The 20200-nt window shown below is 36.7% G+C and overlaps 1 protein-coding gene across 9 annotated transcripts in view; it reads right to left on the bottom strand.

The window, feature by feature from the left end:
* Positions 1 to 20200, bottom strand: part of FAM135A (family with sequence similarity 135 member A) — a 131637-nt gene that overhangs the window by 26215 nt on the left and 85222 nt on the right. For 6 of the 9 annotated variants that reach the window (XM_003404403.4, XM_064287842.1, XM_023544527.2 and 3 more), the window contains 4 exons: positions 17992 to 18147; positions 5218 to 5291; positions 3599 to 3753; positions 1011 to 3372 (listed from right to left, as the gene is read on the bottom strand). In XM_003404403.4, coding sequence (XP_003404451.2) covers positions 1011 to 3372; positions 3599 to 3753; positions 5218 to 5291; positions 17992 to 18147 — 2747 coding nt within the window. The remainder of the gene's footprint in view (positions 1 to 1010; positions 3373 to 3598; positions 3754 to 5217; positions 5292 to 17991; positions 18148 to 20200) is intronic. The other 3 variants (XM_023544544.2, XM_003404404.4, XM_023544512.2) reach the window with 3 other exon arrangements.

The following is a 20200-nucleotide window of genomic DNA, read 5'->3' as shown; positions in this document are numbered from 1 at the left end:
TTGTTTTACATATCATTTGGACTGATCAAATAAAGCTCAAAGAAGCTGATGAACACTAAACTGAGTATGATACACTGGGTCAAGACGTGCAGACCATTGTTTTCCTTAATGACTCAGAAACATTTTGAGGCGCCCAGAAGGTGATATAACTGTTAACTTCCTTAACTTATATTATTTACTGCCATTGCCTCCTCCCTAGTTTCAAAAGCCTTGGCACTACAGATCTTAATTAGATGTATAGGTCACAACAATCTGGGTATAGGAATATCTTCAGAGTCAGTGTCATACAAGTAGCTCTGTCACTCCCCCAAATTTTTGGATATTTTATTGACCCACGAGATCTCAGTTCTGGAAACCCCTGGCTTAGATGAGGCAATCTTTAGTCTGGTAGACTTAGTTTCTAGTAACCTGCTTTATTATCTAATATTTTCCTTATTCCCTAAGTGTACTTATAAAACTGAGCTTTTCTCTGGGACTAATGGGGGAGAAATAAGCTATTGACAAAAAAAAAAAAAAGGTTCTCCCTCAATTATCTAATTAGGAATGTACAGAGTGGGAGCTCTGGAGGCACAGATGTTAAGCGCTCAGCTGCTAACTGAAAGGTTGGCAGTTTGAACCCACCATTCCTCTGTGGGAGAAAGATGTGGCAGTCTGCTCCTGTAAAGATTACAGCCTTGGAAACCTACGGGCAGTTCTACTCTGTCCTACAGGGTCACTATGAGTCGGAATCGATCCCCTGGCAATGGGTTTGGTTTTGGTTCAGCCTGTAGAACAGGGCAACCATTTGGGAAACTACAGGTCTGTCTGTCAAAAAGTATATTGGGCTCATGTCTCCATTTTAGATAGCTAATCAAAGAAGCATTTTTGTATTACAGAGACCAGAGAACAAAATAGACATTAATCCCTTTAGCACTACTTATGATGATGATGATGATATATACATATATATATGTATATACACACATAGACATATATATATGCTTTTTTTAGTGGCACATACTATTACTTACGCTTGTATTTGAGGTTTTGGTGAATTTTCATACCAGGAAAATGATGAAGTGAAGTTGTAAGAGATGCTGCTTGGCTGTTTTGTAATGGCATCAAATTTACTTTTAGAAGAATATTTAAAACTACCAGGTGACTCTCGTGGTGCAGATGGGAAGGACAAACAACCCGAAGTACAGACAGTAGGCATGTTTATACCATCCCTCAGATATTCACTGTGCATTTTTTCGGATTTTATAAGTTTTTCTTCTACTAGTGTATCTCTGTTTGTAAAGTGAACATTTACTGTTTCATCCAAAGCTGAGTAATCTGTTTCTTCATGATACCCATTTTGAACCATTTGTTGATCCTGCTCTTCTTCCTCATCCTCTTTACTCTGTTCCTGCTGAAGATTACTAATTTCTTTTTCAAAAGTTTCCTTCTGAGAGCTAAAGGAATTGCTGTAGCTGACAGCACATGTATCAGAAATATCTGTACGGCTCTGAGAACCAAAATAATTTTCCACGAGCCCTTGCTTTACCATATCAGTACTGGGTGAAGAGGGGTCACCTGTACCCAGATGACTTTCACTTTTAACTATAGAGACTTCTGAATGTATTTGTTTGAGGTTTAGTACATCACTATTTATTCTTTTCATAGTTCTATCTTCATTAATTTCTGTATTAGTAGAAACAGAACCTGAAACAACACAAGGGGCTCCTAAACAAACCAGTGTTGATTTTAATGTAATTGCTGTCCCTACGGAGTCACTAGATTTATTAGGACTCTGGGAGCCTGTACACAAACTGTCCAAGTTAGGTTTGGAGCTGCTACTACTTTTCACATCACCGGAAGTATCTTCATCTGGAAAAACAAATTGTAAAGAGTCTTTAGTGCTTGAATTTAAGGAATGTATTGCTATAGTTCCATTGTCCAAATGCCCTGAAAATACAACACTCTGCTGTTGTAAGATAATGCTTGATTTTTTACTATCATCACATTTTGGCAAATCGATTGTTCCCAGATTTAATATAGTTTTGCTATCGCTTAGATGGCATTCAGGCACAACAAATTTCTTAGAATTTTCATCAGGTGACAGTTCATCATCAGAAGGCAGAGAGTTTATGGATGTCAAAGATGACTGTATTTCACTTAAAGCACTTGTACTCTCAGTACAATGACTTTCTAATGAAAATTTTACATTATAATCAGGTTTCATCAAAAGCTGAGGAAATAATCTTTCATTATTGTAAGGAACTTGCCCTTGTACAGTTTCAAATACTACATCAGGGTTTGGATGTGTTGCAAAAGAACTTGGTTCACTTTCAACACCTGAATCTGAAAATCTAGATGAAGCACATGTGGCATTAATATCTGGTATCTTAATTGTATCTCCACTTACTACAATGTGATATTCTTTTGTAGAAGGAACAGGTAGATTACTTCTTAACTTAGCTAATGAGTCTCCAAGAGAACAACACTTTGCTTCCTGTAAAGCTTCCTTTTCAAGTGTTATTTCTATAGATTTAGATTTACCATTAGAGTCTAAGGATTCAATGTTGGGTAGCTGTAAATTATCCACAAATAGTTCGTCTTGTCGTGACTCTGACCAAGGTCCTATTTTAACAGTTACTTTCTCTCCCCTGAAAGGATCTTTATTACTGGGCTTTACTTCAATTGTTCTAACTCCCGAAGATGGGGCTGTCTGACGGTCATGGCAATCGTCTGATGAACTTCTGGATGCCAGATTGTGTTCCACTTGTGTAATTTCATTATCGTCTTGGGAGATACCAAGTTTACCTGAAATGGACAAATTTGCACAAAGATTTAGGCTGCCAGAGTTCAAAGGATCAAATTGGTTTGGTTGCACATTTTCAATATCTGGAGACTTTTGTTCAGTTCTCTCTGTATTTGCTGGCAAATAGCTAGCTTCCTTTTGAATTGTCTGTCTGATGTAGGTCTTTGGCTCAAAATTATATCCACATATTGTGGGATCCAGACCTTCTTTCTGACTATGTGAAGGATTGCCTTCAAAGCATTTAGAGAGATCATTTGATGCTGTACTTTTCAAACATTTGTAGCCTACCAAAACCACAGAATCCTTAGAGTTCTGTTTTATTAATTTTTTTGTGTTTTCAGGTTTCATTGTTTTCATGAGCTTAGTAACCTTAACTCTGGATTTATTTGAATCTTCATTCTTTCCTTTTAGAGATTTTGTTAGCTGCTTTTCACCTTCCGTATACCAAATACTGGAGACACCAGCAGGTCTGACTTTCAACTCTGGGCTAGAAAGTCCAGCTACAGAGCTTTCTTCAGTCTCATATTTATCCATTCTACTGGATTCTGATCTCTGAAGATTCTGAATTCCCATCCAGGGTGCATCTAAGTCTTTTATCCAAAGAAAAAAAGATTCAGGTTTAAAACAAGGTGTGAGAACTCATAGGATTAAGACTACTTTTTCTGACTATAACTTTCCAATACCTCAAAAAAATAAATAAAACTAGAGGGGGGGAAAAACTGTTCCACATTAGGGAACAGTTTTACACATTAGGAAGCATACACTAAAAATAAAAATGATACACACGCATACATATTTTAGTTAGATTACACTTACCTTCAGTAACAGAATCTAAATACCTATCTTCAAATATTATAGGTAATGAATTGAGATCTCCATCTAATTCACTACATTCAACAGGCAGGGGTGGAAGAGAACTGCAGAAGGAAGTATTTTTGATAGCGGTGCACATCTGTAGATGACTCTGAGCACTGAAAAATATTTCTTACATCAGGCTGTAGTAAAAAAAACTATACCCAGCTCCATTTTCAAGATTCTACCCCCTTGACCCCCACTCACTGTTCCTGACCTCCCTCGAGACATAACCTCCTTAAGAAAGAGTTCCTTGATCAGAGATAAAAAAAACTTGTAAAATAAAAATTACAGTCAACAAGGTTCTTCTTTTTTCCAAAAAATATTAAGTAGTAATTAAATGCTTCAACCTTAGAATGAGCATGTAAACTAGACACATTAGCAAAATTATTATTTAACTTATATTCTTATATACTTTCTTATGTATTTCAAAAGGAGTATGTGTGCTTAATATCTGAACTTCCTAATTTGTTGTGAATAGCATACAAGAAAAACACTGAAAGCCCAAGTGCCTATGAATTATTTGATGATGGTGTTATATAAAAAAAAAAGTGTTTCACTGCTACTGTTCTACTTTACACACATTAATGAATAAAATTAACAACTATTTAAAACACTATAATTTTCTAATACAAAATAGTTAAAAAAACCTTTTCTTATGGAAAATTTCAAACAAATCAAAGTAAAAAGAACAGTACAATAGTATAATCACTCAGCTTCAACAATTAACAATGCTTTACCAATCTTGTTTTATCTAAACCTCCTTCTATTTACCCATTCCCTCACTCTATTATTATTTACAGTTCTTTTTGTTGGGGGGGGGTATAATTTACATGCATTGAAATAAACAAACATTAACTGTGCTATTTGGACAAATGAATACATGACACAAAACATTTCTATCTACCCAGATAGTTTTCTCAAGTTCTCCCAGTCAATCTCCCCATTCCACAGCAACTTCCCCAACTCCGGCCAAACAAACAGTTCTGACTTTTTGGACCTTAGTTTTACCTGTTTCAGAACTTCACATAGATAGAATCATAGAATATTTACTCTTTTGTATCTGACTCCTATCACTCAGCATAATGCCTTCAAAATATTCTTTAAAGCCAAAGAAAACCAGGCCTAAATATACTCAGTAAGAAAAACGGAAGGCATTTATTCTAGATACACTAACTGCAATCTTTTGCATAAGGGAAACCAGTGGCAGTCTGGCTACTCGTAAAAACTTATAATACATAATGATGAACGCAAAAGATCCTGGTGTGCAAAAATAAAGACAGAACAAAACGGCCAAATGGAAGGCTGGAGCCAGAGCTGTACAGGTCTACGGAAGTCACAGTAGGTCTGTTGTGGGATAAGGGGTAACAGTATATTATCCTTCTTCAAGCATGGTTTGAAGCTTTCATTAAGTGATTCATAAGATCAAACCAAACTTGAATAAACAGTGGATTTCTGAACTTCAAATTATCCTAATTTCTTCTATTTTAAATACTGTATATTCTGTCACTGATAAATTTTGACCTAGAAATTTTATGCAAAAGGAAATAAAATTATTTTAATTTTGGATTCACACTACTTACTGAAGTTCCTGGTATGCAATGGCAGCTTCTCTTGGATGTTCAAAACAAAAGAATGCCTCAGAAAATCTGCGTACCTGAAAAATTCCAAAAGGGTAAAGTTATTAATAACATGGCAAATTTTAATAACCAATCAGGCAAGGATGGTGGTAGGGAAAGAAATCCCCTCCAGTGTCCTTTCCATAACCTCCCTGTGAGAATTAATCTCCCTTTCTCACCCCTCTCGTTACGTGTTATCATGTTGTTTTTGACTCATAGAGGCCCATGTGACAGAACAGAACTGCCCTAGGGTTTTTTTCTTGGCTATCATCTTAACAAAAGCAAATCACCAGGTCTTTCTCCCACTGGAGCCACTGGGTAGGTTCAAACCGCCAATTCCTACAATAAAAATTATCATTTCTTGACAGTGTCTTACCTGCCGTTCTTTCATTTAAACAAACAAACAAAAACAAAACCCAAACCAGTTGCCACCTAGTCAATTCTGACTCATGGTGACCCCATGTATGCAGAGCAGAACTGTTCCATAGAGTTTTCGAGGTTGTGACCTTTCAGAAGCTGATCACCAGGCTTTTCTTCCAAGGTGCCTCTGAGTAAGTTCAAATTGCAAACCTTTTGGTTAGCAGTCAAGTGCTTAACCATCTGTGCCACCCACGGTCTCCTAAAACCATATAAAAACCCTATCAAGAAGATATTAACCTCATTTAATATGTGAAGAAACTGAGGCACAAAGACGTTAATTACTTGGCCAAGAAACCATAGCTAGTAAGTGGTAAAACTGAGATTCAAATAGGTATGAGAAACTCTAAATCTTGTGCTGCAAATCACTTTATCTTTTCCCTTCTGCATTAATACTCCATTACCAGAAAGTCTCTTTGTTCTTCTATGCACCCATATAAGGTCCTCTTTTTATATTTCTCTCCCACCATGATTATCATGCTGTGGCAATGTATAATAAATAAGCTTATTAACTGTACCATGTGACGATAACTGATACATGACCGCCACCTGATGGCAGCACAGCTTAATTTTAAGGCAAAGATACACAGAAAGAAGGTTGAATTTACAAATTGAAACTTAGGGTATGATGAATATATATTAGTAATTTGGTATATTTATTTTCTGTACATGCCCTAATTTTTAAAAAATTCACTTATTATGCAACATCAACTATAGAAAATTTAGGAAAGAGCTGCTGGGGTGAAACTCCTCAGCATTCAAAATGGGCTGGCTTTTAATACTTGACAGAGTCAGTTGCTCCTTAATCTGTGTTCAACCTAACATGTTGTTTATGTTATTGCTAATATAGAACTGTAATACTTTTTTATATGAGCCCATTTTCCCAGTTACATTCTGACGTTGAGTGCAGTGTCTATATCTAATAGCTCATATTACCCATGGTACCTTGCAAAATAGCAGGCACCTCACAAACATTTATTGAACAAATGTTCTTTAAATCCATGCATTTCACTCATACCAGAATACCTTAAAGGTCTTTTCACATAAAGCTGACTTATGCTTAATTTTAGGTACAATTCTAACTGGTCTAAGTTATTTGGTTTCTCAAACCACAGCACATTAAAATAGAAAATTAGACAAAGGAAAAACAAGAATTACAGAGGTAAGTATGCATAGACAGTTATGAGAAATGAGAACTTCATGGTTAACAAAAGGAATCCCTTTAAAAAAAAGAACATCCCTATAAAAAAGACAAAAATTAATATAATTTTTAAAGAAGGAACCAATATTTTTAATAGCATGCAGCATCAGTGTATTAAAGCTGAGCGTATTAATTGAAATTCATAACATTATGAAAGCGCTAAATTGCAGGGAGCCATGAATCTCACTATGAAGTTTTCATTTAAAGTAATTTTGTTACCAGAGGCCACCTTTCAGCCAAACAACAGACAGGCCCATAAAATAAACAACAACACCTGAGAGGAATGTGTTCCTTAAAACAATCAATTATACAAGATCAAAAGAACAACATTTACCCCAAAGCAAAGATGAGAATGCAGGAAGGGTTGGAAAAGCCAGAGGAAAGGAAACAGGGAATCCAGGGCAGAAATGGGGAGAGGGCTGACACAGTGTGGGCAACACAACCAATGTCATGGAACATTTTATGTACAAACTATCAAACGGGAAACTTATTTGCTCTGTAAACTTTCACCTAAATCACAATAAAAAATTAAAATACAATAATAAAGTGGTTTTGTGTATATGGAGCCCTGGTGGTGCAGTAGTTAAGAGCTCGGTTGCTAACCAAAAGGTTGGCAGTTGGAATCCACCAGCTGTTCCTTGGAAACCCTATGGGGCAGTTCTACTCTGTCCTATAGGGTCACTGAATTGGAATCTAGTCAACGGCAATGGGTTTATTTATGTATTTTTTTGGTTTAATGGTTGATGATAGGAGTCCTGGTGGTGTAACAGTTAAAGCACTTGGCTGCTAACCAAAAGGTAGGTGGTTTGAACCTAGAAGTCGCTCCTCAGGAGAAATGTGGCAGTCTGATTCCGTAAAGTCGGAACTGACTCCAAGGCAGTGAGCTTTTGGGGAGTGGTTAACGATGTTGACGTTCTTTTCATGTGCTTGTTGGCCATCTGAATATCCTCTTCGGTGAAATGTCTATTCAAGTCCTTTGCCCAGTTTTTGATTGGGTTGTCTTTTTGCTGTCAAGTTGTAGACACTTCATACGTATTTTAGATATTAGACCCTTATTGGATATATGGTTCTGGAAAATTTTCTTCCCATCTGTAGGATGCCTCTTCAATTTGTTGATAAAGTCTTTGATGAACAAAAGTATTTAATTTTTGAGGTCCCATTTATCTATTTTGTCTTTTGCTACTTGTGCTTTTGTTGTCATATTTTAATGATAATGCATCATTAAAAACCAGGTCTCACAGCCTTGTCCCTACATTTTCTTCTAAGAAATTTGTAGTTTTAGTTTTCACCTGTAGGTCCTTAATTCATTTTTAATTGTTTTTTGTGTATGGTGTGAGGCGGATCTTGTTTCATTCTTCTGCATCTAGAAATCCAATTTTCCCAGCACCATTTAAGAGACACTTTCTTTCCCACTGGGGTCCCAGTGGTCAGCAGTTCAAATCCATCAGCTGCTCCTTGGAAATCCTATGGGGTAGTTCTACTCTGTCCTATAGGGTTGCTATGAGTTGGAATTGAATCCACGGCAATGGGTTTGAATAGACTTAGGAACCTTGTAAAAAAATCTGTTGACCATGAATGTACAGATTTCTGGACTCTCAATTCAATTCCATTGGTCTATATGTCTGTTTTTATACCAATATCAGGTTCTTTTAATTATTGTGGCTATAAGGAGCCCTGGTGGTGCAGTGGTTAAAGTGATTGGCTGCTAACCAAAAGGCTGGCAGTTCAAAGTCACCAGCAGCTTCACAGGAGAAAGGTGTAGAAGTCTGCTTCCACAGAGATTTACAGCCTTGGAAACCCAATGGGGTCACTATGAGTCGGAATCCATTTGATGGCAGTGGGTTATATAGCATGTTTTGAAATCAAGAAGTGTTATTTCTCCTACTTTATTCTTCCTCTTCAAGGTTACTTTACCTATTTGAGTCACTTGCCCTTTCATATAAATTTGAGGATTTGAGCAGGCAAGTATTTTTAAGCAATGATTATAAATCGTTCAAGGGCTAAAAGGAGAAGCTGATCATAATGAGTGAAGAGATGGGGAAATTTCTTCGATGTTTCAGTATGCTATCTGGTAGGGTAGCATGGTACATACACTAAAAAAAAATTCACTGTTTATCTGAAATTAAAATTTAACTGGACATTCTATATTTTTATTTGCTAAATTTAGCAATCCCACCAAAGATGATATTAAAATATGAATTTATTTCTAGTATAATTATTCCCAAATTTTTCATGGGACATACTTATACTAAAAAAATTTATTTGCTGTTTACCTGAAATTCAAGTTTAACTGGTGTGATCATTAAGGGTGTGTGTCAACTTGGCTGGGCCATGATTCTCAGTGGTTTGGCAGTCGTATGACAGTGTGATCACTTCCATGCTGAGATCTGATATAATCTGATCACTTCCATGATGGGATCTGCTGTGAGTAGCCAATCAGTTAAAAGGGAGTTTCTTTCTGGCAAGGCTTGTGGGCTTTTGCTCACTTTGGATCCTGCAGCTGGCTCCTGTTTGTCTGACCTCTGGTTCTTGGCACTTGAGCTAGCGGTTTATCTGTGGTCTTACCTGGCAATCTTGGAATTCATTAGTCTTTGCAACCTGTGAGCAAAAGCCCTGCTGTCTGACCTGCCAACCTTTGATTCACCAGCCCCTGTGGCTACATGAATCAGAAGTCTCCAGCCTGACCCAGGGACTTGAGATGTTCCAGCCTCTACAACTGCGCGAGCCATTCCTTGATACAAAACTCTCTCTTTACTGGTTTTGCTTCTCTAGAGAACCCAGCCTAAGTTGACTGGACGTTTTATATTTTATCTGGCAACCCTATGTATTTGGCCTGAGTGTCATTATTTGTAACATTTGGCATGACAGGCCTAAAGATTTATATAAACTAATGGCTAATAAATCTGAAAGAATGTCAGATCAAATGTTATTGTGTCTGAATCTACCAGCCCTACCAAGAGTTTGCTCAAGGCAGGGTAAAAGTCCACACTATTAGCATGAAGCACTAAGTGTGACTCTCAAAGTCTGCAAACTAAATATACTGATGTCCTTAGTACTGGGATTATAATTCTAGGCACAAACCACAATCAACATTAATGGGACTGTGTTATAATGGGAGGCATTATAATATAGCAAGGCATGGTCGTTCATACCAAGAGCCTTTGAGTCAGGCTGAGATCACAGTTCTACGTTTTCCAGTTGTATAACCTTGGCATAATCTCTCTGAATCTCAGTTTCTCTCTTGCAAAATTGGTATAAAAAATGGTATTTTACAGTAGTATACAGGATTTGATGAGAAAATATTTGTTAAGCAATTAGAACTGTGTTTGGCATGTAGCAAGTTCAATAGCTTTATCACTATTCTTGTTGTTGAAAGTCCTACTTGAAATCTCATCTGTTAAATACTTTTTTCATGTTTGACCCTAGTCTAACTGAAGGAATATCAATGGCAGAGAATAATCTATACAGTAACTGAAAAGATCTGTGATCTTTAATTAGATGTATATTTCTAAAATTTCACTGAAGATATAAACATATACCAGAACCAATCAGAAAACACTTGGGAGGAAAAAAAAATCCATCCATTAAGTAGCAACCCCAAAAAACATGTAAAGGTCCAAGATGATAACATTTTCTAGTTATATGAGGGCATGGTTGAACATCAACTGTCCTCAGAATATTTGAATTCAGGTCTCTATAACCTGTATGTCCTAAGGCAGAGGCCTGCAAATTTTTTGTATAAAGGGCCAGAAAGTAAATATTATAGGTCTACGGGCCATACATAGTTTCTCTTGAATATTCTTGTTTTCATTTTTTTAACAACTTTTTAAAAATGTAAAAACCATTCTTAGCTCACAGGTCATACAAAAACAGGATGCAGATTTGGCCTTTGGGCCATAGTCAGCTGACCTCTGCCTATGGTAAAAATTGGGAAGCGCTACCACAAAGATCAGTAAGATTGTTGTGGGAATACACTGCAATGAAAGTGAGTTCTCTATCAGACATAACGTTGGGAGACATGGTTCTCTTGCGCTTCTCTAAGTTTTGTGAGCAAAAGCACTGACTGCCTTTGTTCCAGACTATCTTTTCAAGGATGTTTTTATTGGGAACACCTTGGGAAGATAGAGATATGTTTCCCTTTAGATTAAAGGTAGGTTTGCTTACAGCTTTGGAAGATAAGGTTCCCTTTGGAGCAAAGAGCAGTCATGCTTACCATCCATTATATAAGATTTGGGCTCCCTGAGTACAGGGATTTTCTTCTGGAATGCAATTCACTGGGTGTGCTGGTATAACCTGGCCTTCTTTATGCTGGACTGTAGAAATTGGGGCTTGAGGAATCAGCACAAATGATAATACTCTAGCCACTGCTACTGTAGTGAGTAATAAAGTCATCTCCTTTTGACCCAGGAGTCTCATGTCTCCTGTCAGCATCTGTGAATCTATGATAGGCTAACTTATTAGCCTATAAGTAGGGTAAAATCCCAGATTTTTTATAGCTCTTAACATACAAAATTTATTCTAACTTCAAATATTTTTGCTTTTTACAAGTTATGTTATTTTATAATTCCATTTCACAACTTGAGATAACAAAGTCATCTTTCACTTAATCATAAGTATCTTTTGTCCCAGTATGGTGTATTGGGAAGCATTACCATACATCAGTCTCTATATGCTCTAAAGTAAATGTAACTATGTGACTAAAGAGCAACAATTTTAGATGACTTAATTTGCCAAGATTCTGAAAACCTGCCCTTTCTAAATCTTGATATCAAATAATATGGTTGTACAAATATTTAACTAATTCATTAAAGCGTCCAAGTACAGCTTTCCATTTTCTCTTTTTTAGCTCAACTTTTTGCTTCACTATTATTTTTCATTCCAATAAGGACAGATTTCAAATCACAGGTCACTTCTGTAACTTAGTTCAATTGTGCTGCTTCTGAATACATTATCAGATAGCCTACAGGCTCTATTATGGCTAAGTTTGTCTCCGTACACTATATGAGCCTTGGACTACTTTGGTTATTGTAGACTTAGCACTGTATTCTCCGAATATCAAAATATTTTATGAGCAAAGTTCTTGTTGAATTGCATGAATGGGAGCCAGAGGACATAATATGCCTCCATTTCCATAGTTTTTGTGATACACTGCAAGGAAGGGCTTCTCCCTTCTTAACCAACTTTAAGCCACTTGCTCATTGTGTCTTATTTACCGATCAAGTACTTAAGGAGTTAAAAGAGCCCTATCTCAACCTGGAATAAGGTAAGAAAAGGGAAGTTCCAGGTAAAATTTCAGAGTTTATCTTATTTCTTGTCTTGGCCTTTCTTTGCCCCTTCTCCTCAAAGTTCAGACTGTACCAGTTGCTTCCTGACTATTCTAATTTCCTTTCTTGTTCCTATTCTTCCTAGGGCAGCCCTATCCCCACAGAATATCATGCTACAAAGTTGCCTCTCATCCTTGCTATCATTCGCTTTCCAGAACTTCCATCTGGGTGGGACTAGGTATCAACAGAGCACTTTAATGGAACAATATTCTTCTTTACTAAAAACAGAATTAAAAACAAAATAAAATGAAAAACCCTGAAGGATACCTTCCCCAGGCAAAGCTATTCCTTGCTGCCAGACTTGCCTTCTACTAGATGCTGAAAGTACCCTTCAAGCGGTCTTTTATTTTGCGATGAATCTTACAGGAAGTATCATCTCTCATCTTAGCTTTTTAATATAGGTAGGGTTGTTAAACTAAGGCCTGTGGGCCAAATCTAGCCCACGACTTCTTTTTGTAAATATAGCTTTACTGGAACACAGCCACATTCGTTTGTTTAGTATTGTCTATGGCTGCTTTCAAGCTACAGTGGCAAAGTTGAAAAGTTATGACAGAGACCTATAGCCTACAAAACCTAGAATATTTACTATTTGATCCTTTACAGAAAAAGTTTGCTGACCACTGTTACATAGCATAGCAATTTGGGCCTTTGGTTGCCTATTTTAGATTACTTTTCAAGGAAATGTTGCCATCAATTTCGGTATATATTCAGCTCACCTATCTGTGGAGGTAGGTTTGCTTTCAACTCCTGGTTAGAGTTCTAAATTTTCAAAAAAGAATGTTAGTAAGATCCTTTAAGGCTTATCAACAAGCCTCCACTGTGCCATGAAAACTAGCTGCATTTCTGAGACTATTACCACAAATCATCATCGGTTAAAATCTTGGTTTTGACAAATATTGTTAATGAAGAATTACCTAAGAAATATGCATCTATTCTATTCTAAATCATTATGCTAGGATTAAGCCAGACCATCAGTGAGACGAATATTGTCATTGTACTATTTTGTCCATTATAGAATCTCTTTTGTTTGGGCCTTTGGAAGGCCATGGGGATAAATACAACTGAGAGATAAATGCACTGATATATGTTAGTATGAGACAAACCTGAGATAAATTTTTCCTGTGGGTTCCTGTGAAGATATTGTATGTAGTAGTAAACAGGACCTTCACAGTGAATACTACAGGGCTCTAATTAGTAGTCATTTATTGAGGGCTCTTAAATGATCTAAATTAGAATTTACTCGGTACCTACAATGAGCCAGGCAGTTGGTTAGGCTCTGGCAAAATAAATAAGGTGAAATTATTAACTTTGCAAAAGCTCACTCTCCAGTGGAGACAGATAACGGAGCACAGTTGCCCAACAGTGAATAAATGCTGCAACATGCTGCCCCATGAGCAGAAGGAAGGGAAGTGCTGGGCTTTGCTGAGGGATCTGGAGCATTGGCCTGAACTGAGTCTCGAAGGAAGAACAGAATTTACTACATGACAGGATGGGAGAGCAAGGGCAATCTAGGTTAAAGAAATTGTACATACAAAGGCAAAAGGTTTAAGAAATTTATGCTGGACCTGTTTCTGACAAAAAGGCTGGCAAAGCTATTAGGACAAACTAATCTGCTGAAAACAACTAAAATACTGGTTAAAAACCTGTGTGTGTTTTAAAGCCTTTTTAAGAGCTCAGAATTGGTGAGGAATTACCAGACCAAAATCTAAAAAAAAAAAAAAAAATCTAAGGGGAGGAGAAATACGGGGAGACAATTTAGCACTGTAGCTTTTGCCCTGAGGGCATATGCCTATCCTGGGACACTTGAACTTCAATTTCGACGCTTCCTTGGTGTGCTATTGGGATACAAGGTGTTAAGGATTGAATTGTGTCCCCCCAGAATGTGTGCTGTAAATCCTAACCCCTACACCTGTGGTTATAATCCCATTTGGGAATGGATTTTCTTTGTTATGTTAAAAGATCAAATCAGTATAGGATGTGCTTCAAGCCAATCACCTTTGACATATAAGAAGAGCAGAAAAGGACGAGCAAGTAGACATGGGGGAAGACAGATGGCTACACCACATGAAGATCACCAAGGAGCCAAGGAACAAGGACCTTCTCTCAAAACCAACACAGAGAGAAAGGCTTCCCCTAGAGCTGGTGCCCTGAATTTAGCCTCCTGAATTGCGAAGAAAGAAAAAAAAATTTCCTTGTTAAATACTTGTGGTATTTCTGTTATAGCAGCACTAGATAATTAAGAAAAAAATCAATGTTCAGGGCCTGCCCAAGGTAGAAAGTCTAACAGAAGATGTCTGCCATGTTAATCTGGGATTCGCAAAGGTTACACCAGAGAGTAAACGTAATGCAGAGGTAATTTCCACCTTATTCCCGTGGGATTGTTAAGAAACCTATTTTAGAGCAAGAAGGAAAAAAATTCATTCCTGAGACGTTATGACCACAAAGATAACTACTAGAAGAAGAGAAACAAAGTATATAACTTCTAAACAAATCCAAAACAATGGTAAAAAAAAAAAATCCAAATCTAAAAAATTCACCAACATGTTATTTACAAGAGTCATCTAAACATTAATTAAAAGTCAAATACTAGACAAAAGAAACCTGGTGTAGCTGTCTCACACTATAATAATAGCTAATAACACTTCTCTAGTGTTTTTTTTTTTTTTTTAGTGTTACTAATTCAAAAACGGTTGCAGCAGTACATTGACAGGGAACGGCCCGAAATTCAAACCAGGTTCAGAAGAGGATAAGGAATGATGGATATCATTTTGACATCAGATGGATCTTGGCTGAAAGCAGAGAATACCAGAGAGATGTTCACCTGTGTTTTATTGACTACGCAAAGGCATTCGGCTGTGTGGATCATAACAAATTATTGATAATATGAGGAACCTGTACATAGATCAAGAGGGAGTCATTTGAACAGTACAAGGGGATACTGCGTGGTTTAAAGTTAGAAAAAGTGTGCATCAGGGTTGTATCCTTTCACATACTTATTCTACCTGTATGTTGAGCAAATAATCTGAGAAGCATGACTACATGAAGAACAACGAGATATCAGGATTGAAGGAAGACTCATTAACAACTTGCGATATGCAGAGGACGCAACCTTGCTAGCTGAAAGCAAAGAGGACTTGAAGCACTTACTGATGAAGAACAAGGACTACAGCCTCCAGTATGGATTGCACCTCAACATAAAGAAAACAAAAATCCTCACAACTGGACCAATAAGCAACATGATGATAGAGAAAATACTGAAGTTGTCAAGGATTTCATTTTACTTGGATCCACAATCAACACCCATGGAAGCAGCAGTCAACAAATCAAAGGATGCATTTCATTGGGCAAATCTGCTGCAAAAGACCGCTTTAAAGTGTTAAAAAGCAAAATGTTACTTTAAGGACTAAGGTGCGTCTCACCAAATTCATGGCGTTTTCAATTGCCTCAAACACATGCGAAAGCTGGACAATGAATAAGGAAGACAGAAGAAGAATTGATGCCTTTGAATTATGGTGCTTGTGAAGAATGTTGAATACACCATGGACTTGCCAGAAGAATGAACAAATCTGTCTTGGAAGAAGTACAGCCAGCAAGTTTCTTTGAGGTGAGAATGGCAAGACTTTGTCTCATGTACTTTGGACATGTTATCAGAAGGAACCAGTCTTGGAAGGACATCATGCTTGATAAAGTGGACGGTCAGCAAAAAAGTGGAAGACCCTCAATGAGATGGACTCACACGGTGGCTGCAACAGTGGGCTCAAACATAGTAATGATTGTGAGGATGGCGCAGGACTGTGCAGTGTCTCCTTCTGTTATACACAGGGTCGCTATGAGTTGGAACTGACTCAACAGCACCTAACAACAATAGTGCTTACTAAGGAGACCTGGTGGCACAGTGGATAAGCCCTCAGTTGCTAACCAAAAGGTCAGTGGTTCGAACACACCAGGTGCTCTGCAGGAGAAAGATGTGTATATATTATAGCCAGATATGGATACGTCCATGTCTGGTCTTTCTGTTCCTTCTATACTAAAACTAAAAGCTCCAGTTCATCGAAAAACAGCATAAAGACAGTGAGAAAACAAACCATGCAATGAGAGAAGATATTTATAAACTATGTAACAGAAAAATGACCAGTACATAGAATATATAGAAAATTATTATAAGTCAAGAAGAAAAAGACAGGTAACCCTACAGAAATATGGGTAAAATACTTGAACAGGCAAGAAGAAATCTACGTAGCCAATAACCATAAAAATGAATGCCCACCTACATTAATCACTGGAGAAATGGAAATTAAAACCACTATAATATGTAACTTCACACCCATCAGATTGACAAAAATTAAAAAGTCTGAGAAAATACCAAGCGGGTTGAGGAGTATGTGGATCACCAAGAACTCTCATACACTACTAGTAGAAGTGTAAATTGGTAGCACTTTGGAAACCAGTATGGTTTAAGCTAAAACTGAAGTTATGCATATCCTATGATCCAATATAGGCAAATATTTCAGAGAATAAACTGTTATATAAGGAAACATGTACAAAAATGTTCATAGTAGCTTGGTTTGTCATAGCTACAATTTAGAAGCAATCCAAATGTCCATCAACAAAAGCGTGGGTATATTCACATGGAACACATCATAGCAATGAAAATAAACAATCTATAGCTACTGGTAAAAACATGGATTAATCTTACAAACAAAACTTTAAGTGAAAGAAACGAGATGTAAAAGAATATGCATGGTATGGTTTCATTTATATAGACTTCAAAAACGCTGACACGACCCCTATTATTTAGTGTGCATACCTAGGTAGGGAAACCCTGGTGGCATAGTGGTTAAGAGCTATGGCTGCTAACCAAAAGATAAGCAGTTCGAATCTACCAGGTGCTCCTTGGAAACCCTATGGGGCAGTTCTACTCTGACCTATAGGGTCGCTATGAGTCAGAACTGACTCGATGGCAATGGGTTTGGTTTTTTTTCTTTTTATACAAAAGAAACGTAAGAAACACATTATCACAAAAATCAGGATGGCAATTATTTCTAACTGCCAGGGAGGGGACAGTAATTAAAAAAGATACAGAGAGGACTTCTGTGGTATTGCTGGCAATGTCCTATTTCTTGAGCTGGATGATGGTTAAGATGGTGTTTGCTTTTAATTTTTGTTAAAATGTACATGTTTTGTGCACTTTTTCTGATTTTGATTATATCCCATATTTCACAGTTAAGAAAACAAAGGAAAAAAGAACATAAACTTGATGTTTTTATGAAACTCCAAGTGGGTCAGAAAAATTACTGGGCATGCATAGTATACAAGATGAGTCAGATGTTTAACAGCTCAAACCTCTTGAGATGTTATATAAGAGAACTGTATAAAATTTTCTGCATAATGTGCATACTACACCTATAGCAAACATTTATGTCTCGACTACTCCCCCAATCCTGCCAAGTTCGTAATACACATTTCTTTATGAAGGGAAGAGAGAAGAGGGGAGGGGAGAAAAGGGAGGAGAGAGAGGCTATAGTAGTCTGAGATGGCTTACTAGTTCCTGATTCCTGTCCCTAATTAGGACTGACTATAACTCCTGTTCTTGGAGCTATTCTGAATTATGTCTTTTCCTATTTTATTTATGTTTAAGTGGCTTTTCTTTCTAGTGGGGGTTTTGACAGGCACAAGTCATGGGCTCAACTATATTATTCTATCACTAACTTTAGAAATCAAACATTAGCTCAATGATAAATGTCTCACTTCCAATTTACCCATTAAAATGTTCCAACATAGTTATCTTTAACTTACCCTCAAAGTATGGTGTTCTTGTGCTAATAATAGTCTTAGTTCTTCATGTAGTGTTATAACTTCCAGAAACTGTCCCCATAAAGCCATTAGAAGTGAGCAAAGTTGTGCAAGATTCATATTTATAAGTTCTGCCAGTTCATCAGGATTTTCTAATTTCTGAAATGACAAAAAAAGTAAACTTAACTGCTTCCTGACTTACTATAATATGCCTAAATGTAATAATTATTGACACTATTAATACAAAAGCAAATTTGTAGTTTTAAAAAGAAATACGTGTGTATGTGCACATGCACGTATATGTTGACAGACATAGATCAACTGACCAATGGCTTTTTCTCTTTAATAGCTATTGTAGCAATTTTCAACAACTTAAAACAATATTTTAATACCTGAGATACCTTATTACTTAAATAATATTATCTGTGACACAGTGGTTAAGAGCTCCACTGCTAACCAAATGTCGGCAGTTTGCATCCAGCAGCTACTCCTTGGCAACCCTATGGGGCAGTTCTACTCGGTCCTATAGGGTTGCTATGAGTTGGAACCAACTTGATGGCAAAAGGTTTATAATCCAAAATTACAAAGTAGGATTCTATAGAGCATGATCAGTTTCAAAATACAAACACTAAAATACTAGAAAGTTTAAATACAAAGATGGGATCATATGGGGTTGCTGAGTTGGAATAGACTCGACGGCAACCACCAACATGTGCAAATAATGATGAAAGTTATAACTTTTTGAAAGATAATGAAATCTGAAGGTAACATTTTCCCCCATCAGCTAAGAAAAGTACTTAAGTATCTGTAGTTTTTCAGAAAGAAGTGAGATACTTTCTAAAATACCTCTCTTACCTCACTCCTATGCTCTTAGGTTCTATTTTGCTTGTGGTAACCCTTTTACAGGGTTGTCAAACTCCTTTCTTTTTTCTCCTAACAATTCATTCATTCACTATTTATTGAACATATTTTACATGCTAGGGCTTAAATTCTACAAATACGAAGATTAATATGAATATCTCATAATCTAGTGAGGAAAGAAAAAGTTAAACAAACAAACTATAATGAGTATTCTGATAGTGGTATTAAATTATTTCATTAATTTTAAATATTCACCTAAACTGATCATAGAAGTTAAGACTACTGACTAGATCATACTATGAGATGCAGAATCATCTAAAAAGGCAATTAGTCTTCTTTGAATTGATAAAACAAAGATTTCTGAACAAAGAATAATAAAAGACTATGAATCGGAAGGAATGCTTCTCTTGGGGCAAGTCTTTTTATTATGCTAGAATTTTAAAAACTTCAGGCAGATACATTTTAGGCATATATCCACTACAAAATTTGTCTTCAATTACTAGGAATACTGGTAAATCTACATCTTACACTTGCAGAGAGATGCTCATTTCCTTCTTCCAAACACGACAGGCTGAGATGAAAGCCTGTCCCATAATTCCAATTACCATCTATACACTAAACCAGTTGCTACTGAGTTGACTCTGACTCCTGGTGACCGTATCTATGTATGTCAGAGTACAACCATGTCCCATAGGTTTTTCAAAGACTAATTTTTCAGAAGTAGATCACCAGGCCTTTCTTCCGAGATGCTTCGGGTAGACTTGAACCTCCAAACTTTTAGTTAACAGCCAAGTGCATTAACAGTGTGCACCACCCAGGGACTTCATCTTTACCTCTGGATCACATTACTCTCTTGAGATCTAAAGCTATTAATCCATTGCCTACTGAATGACCACACATGTATATGAAAAGAAACTACCTTAAATTCAACATGTCCCAAATTGTACTAATTATATCTCTAACCTCTTTCACTAAATTAAAAAAAAATTCCCCAAATACTGCTTATTAAATATGATAGTTATTCTCAGTGTATTTTTATTTCTTTTTGAAGTCTGCAATTGAGCAGGCAGTTTTCTCTGCTCCAAATGAAGCTTCCATTTATTTATTCTAACTTAGAGAAGACAAAAAACAAAAATTCAACAAAATAAGCAAGAAGGGAAGGGATTATGTTCTATGCACTTAGTATCTCTTGTTACTGGCCCCCAATAGACACTCAATAAAGTATATTGAATGAATAAATGAGGCTTTAGATAAGAAAATAACCCCCAGAATTTATGGGCAAACTAAGAAAATGTCTACAGATTCTGAAATGGAAGTTAATACAGTCAACATATGATGAACATTGATTCAT

This window comes from Loxodonta africana, chromosome 1, assembly GCF_030014295.1.
Source record: "Loxodonta africana isolate mLoxAfr1 chromosome 1, mLoxAfr1.hap2, whole genome shotgun sequence".
NCBI lineage: Eukaryota > Metazoa > Chordata > Mammalia > Proboscidea > Elephantidae > Loxodonta > Loxodonta africana.
The sequence above is the reverse complement of the archived record's forward strand: the minus strand, read 5'-3'. Positions and strand labels throughout refer to the sequence as shown.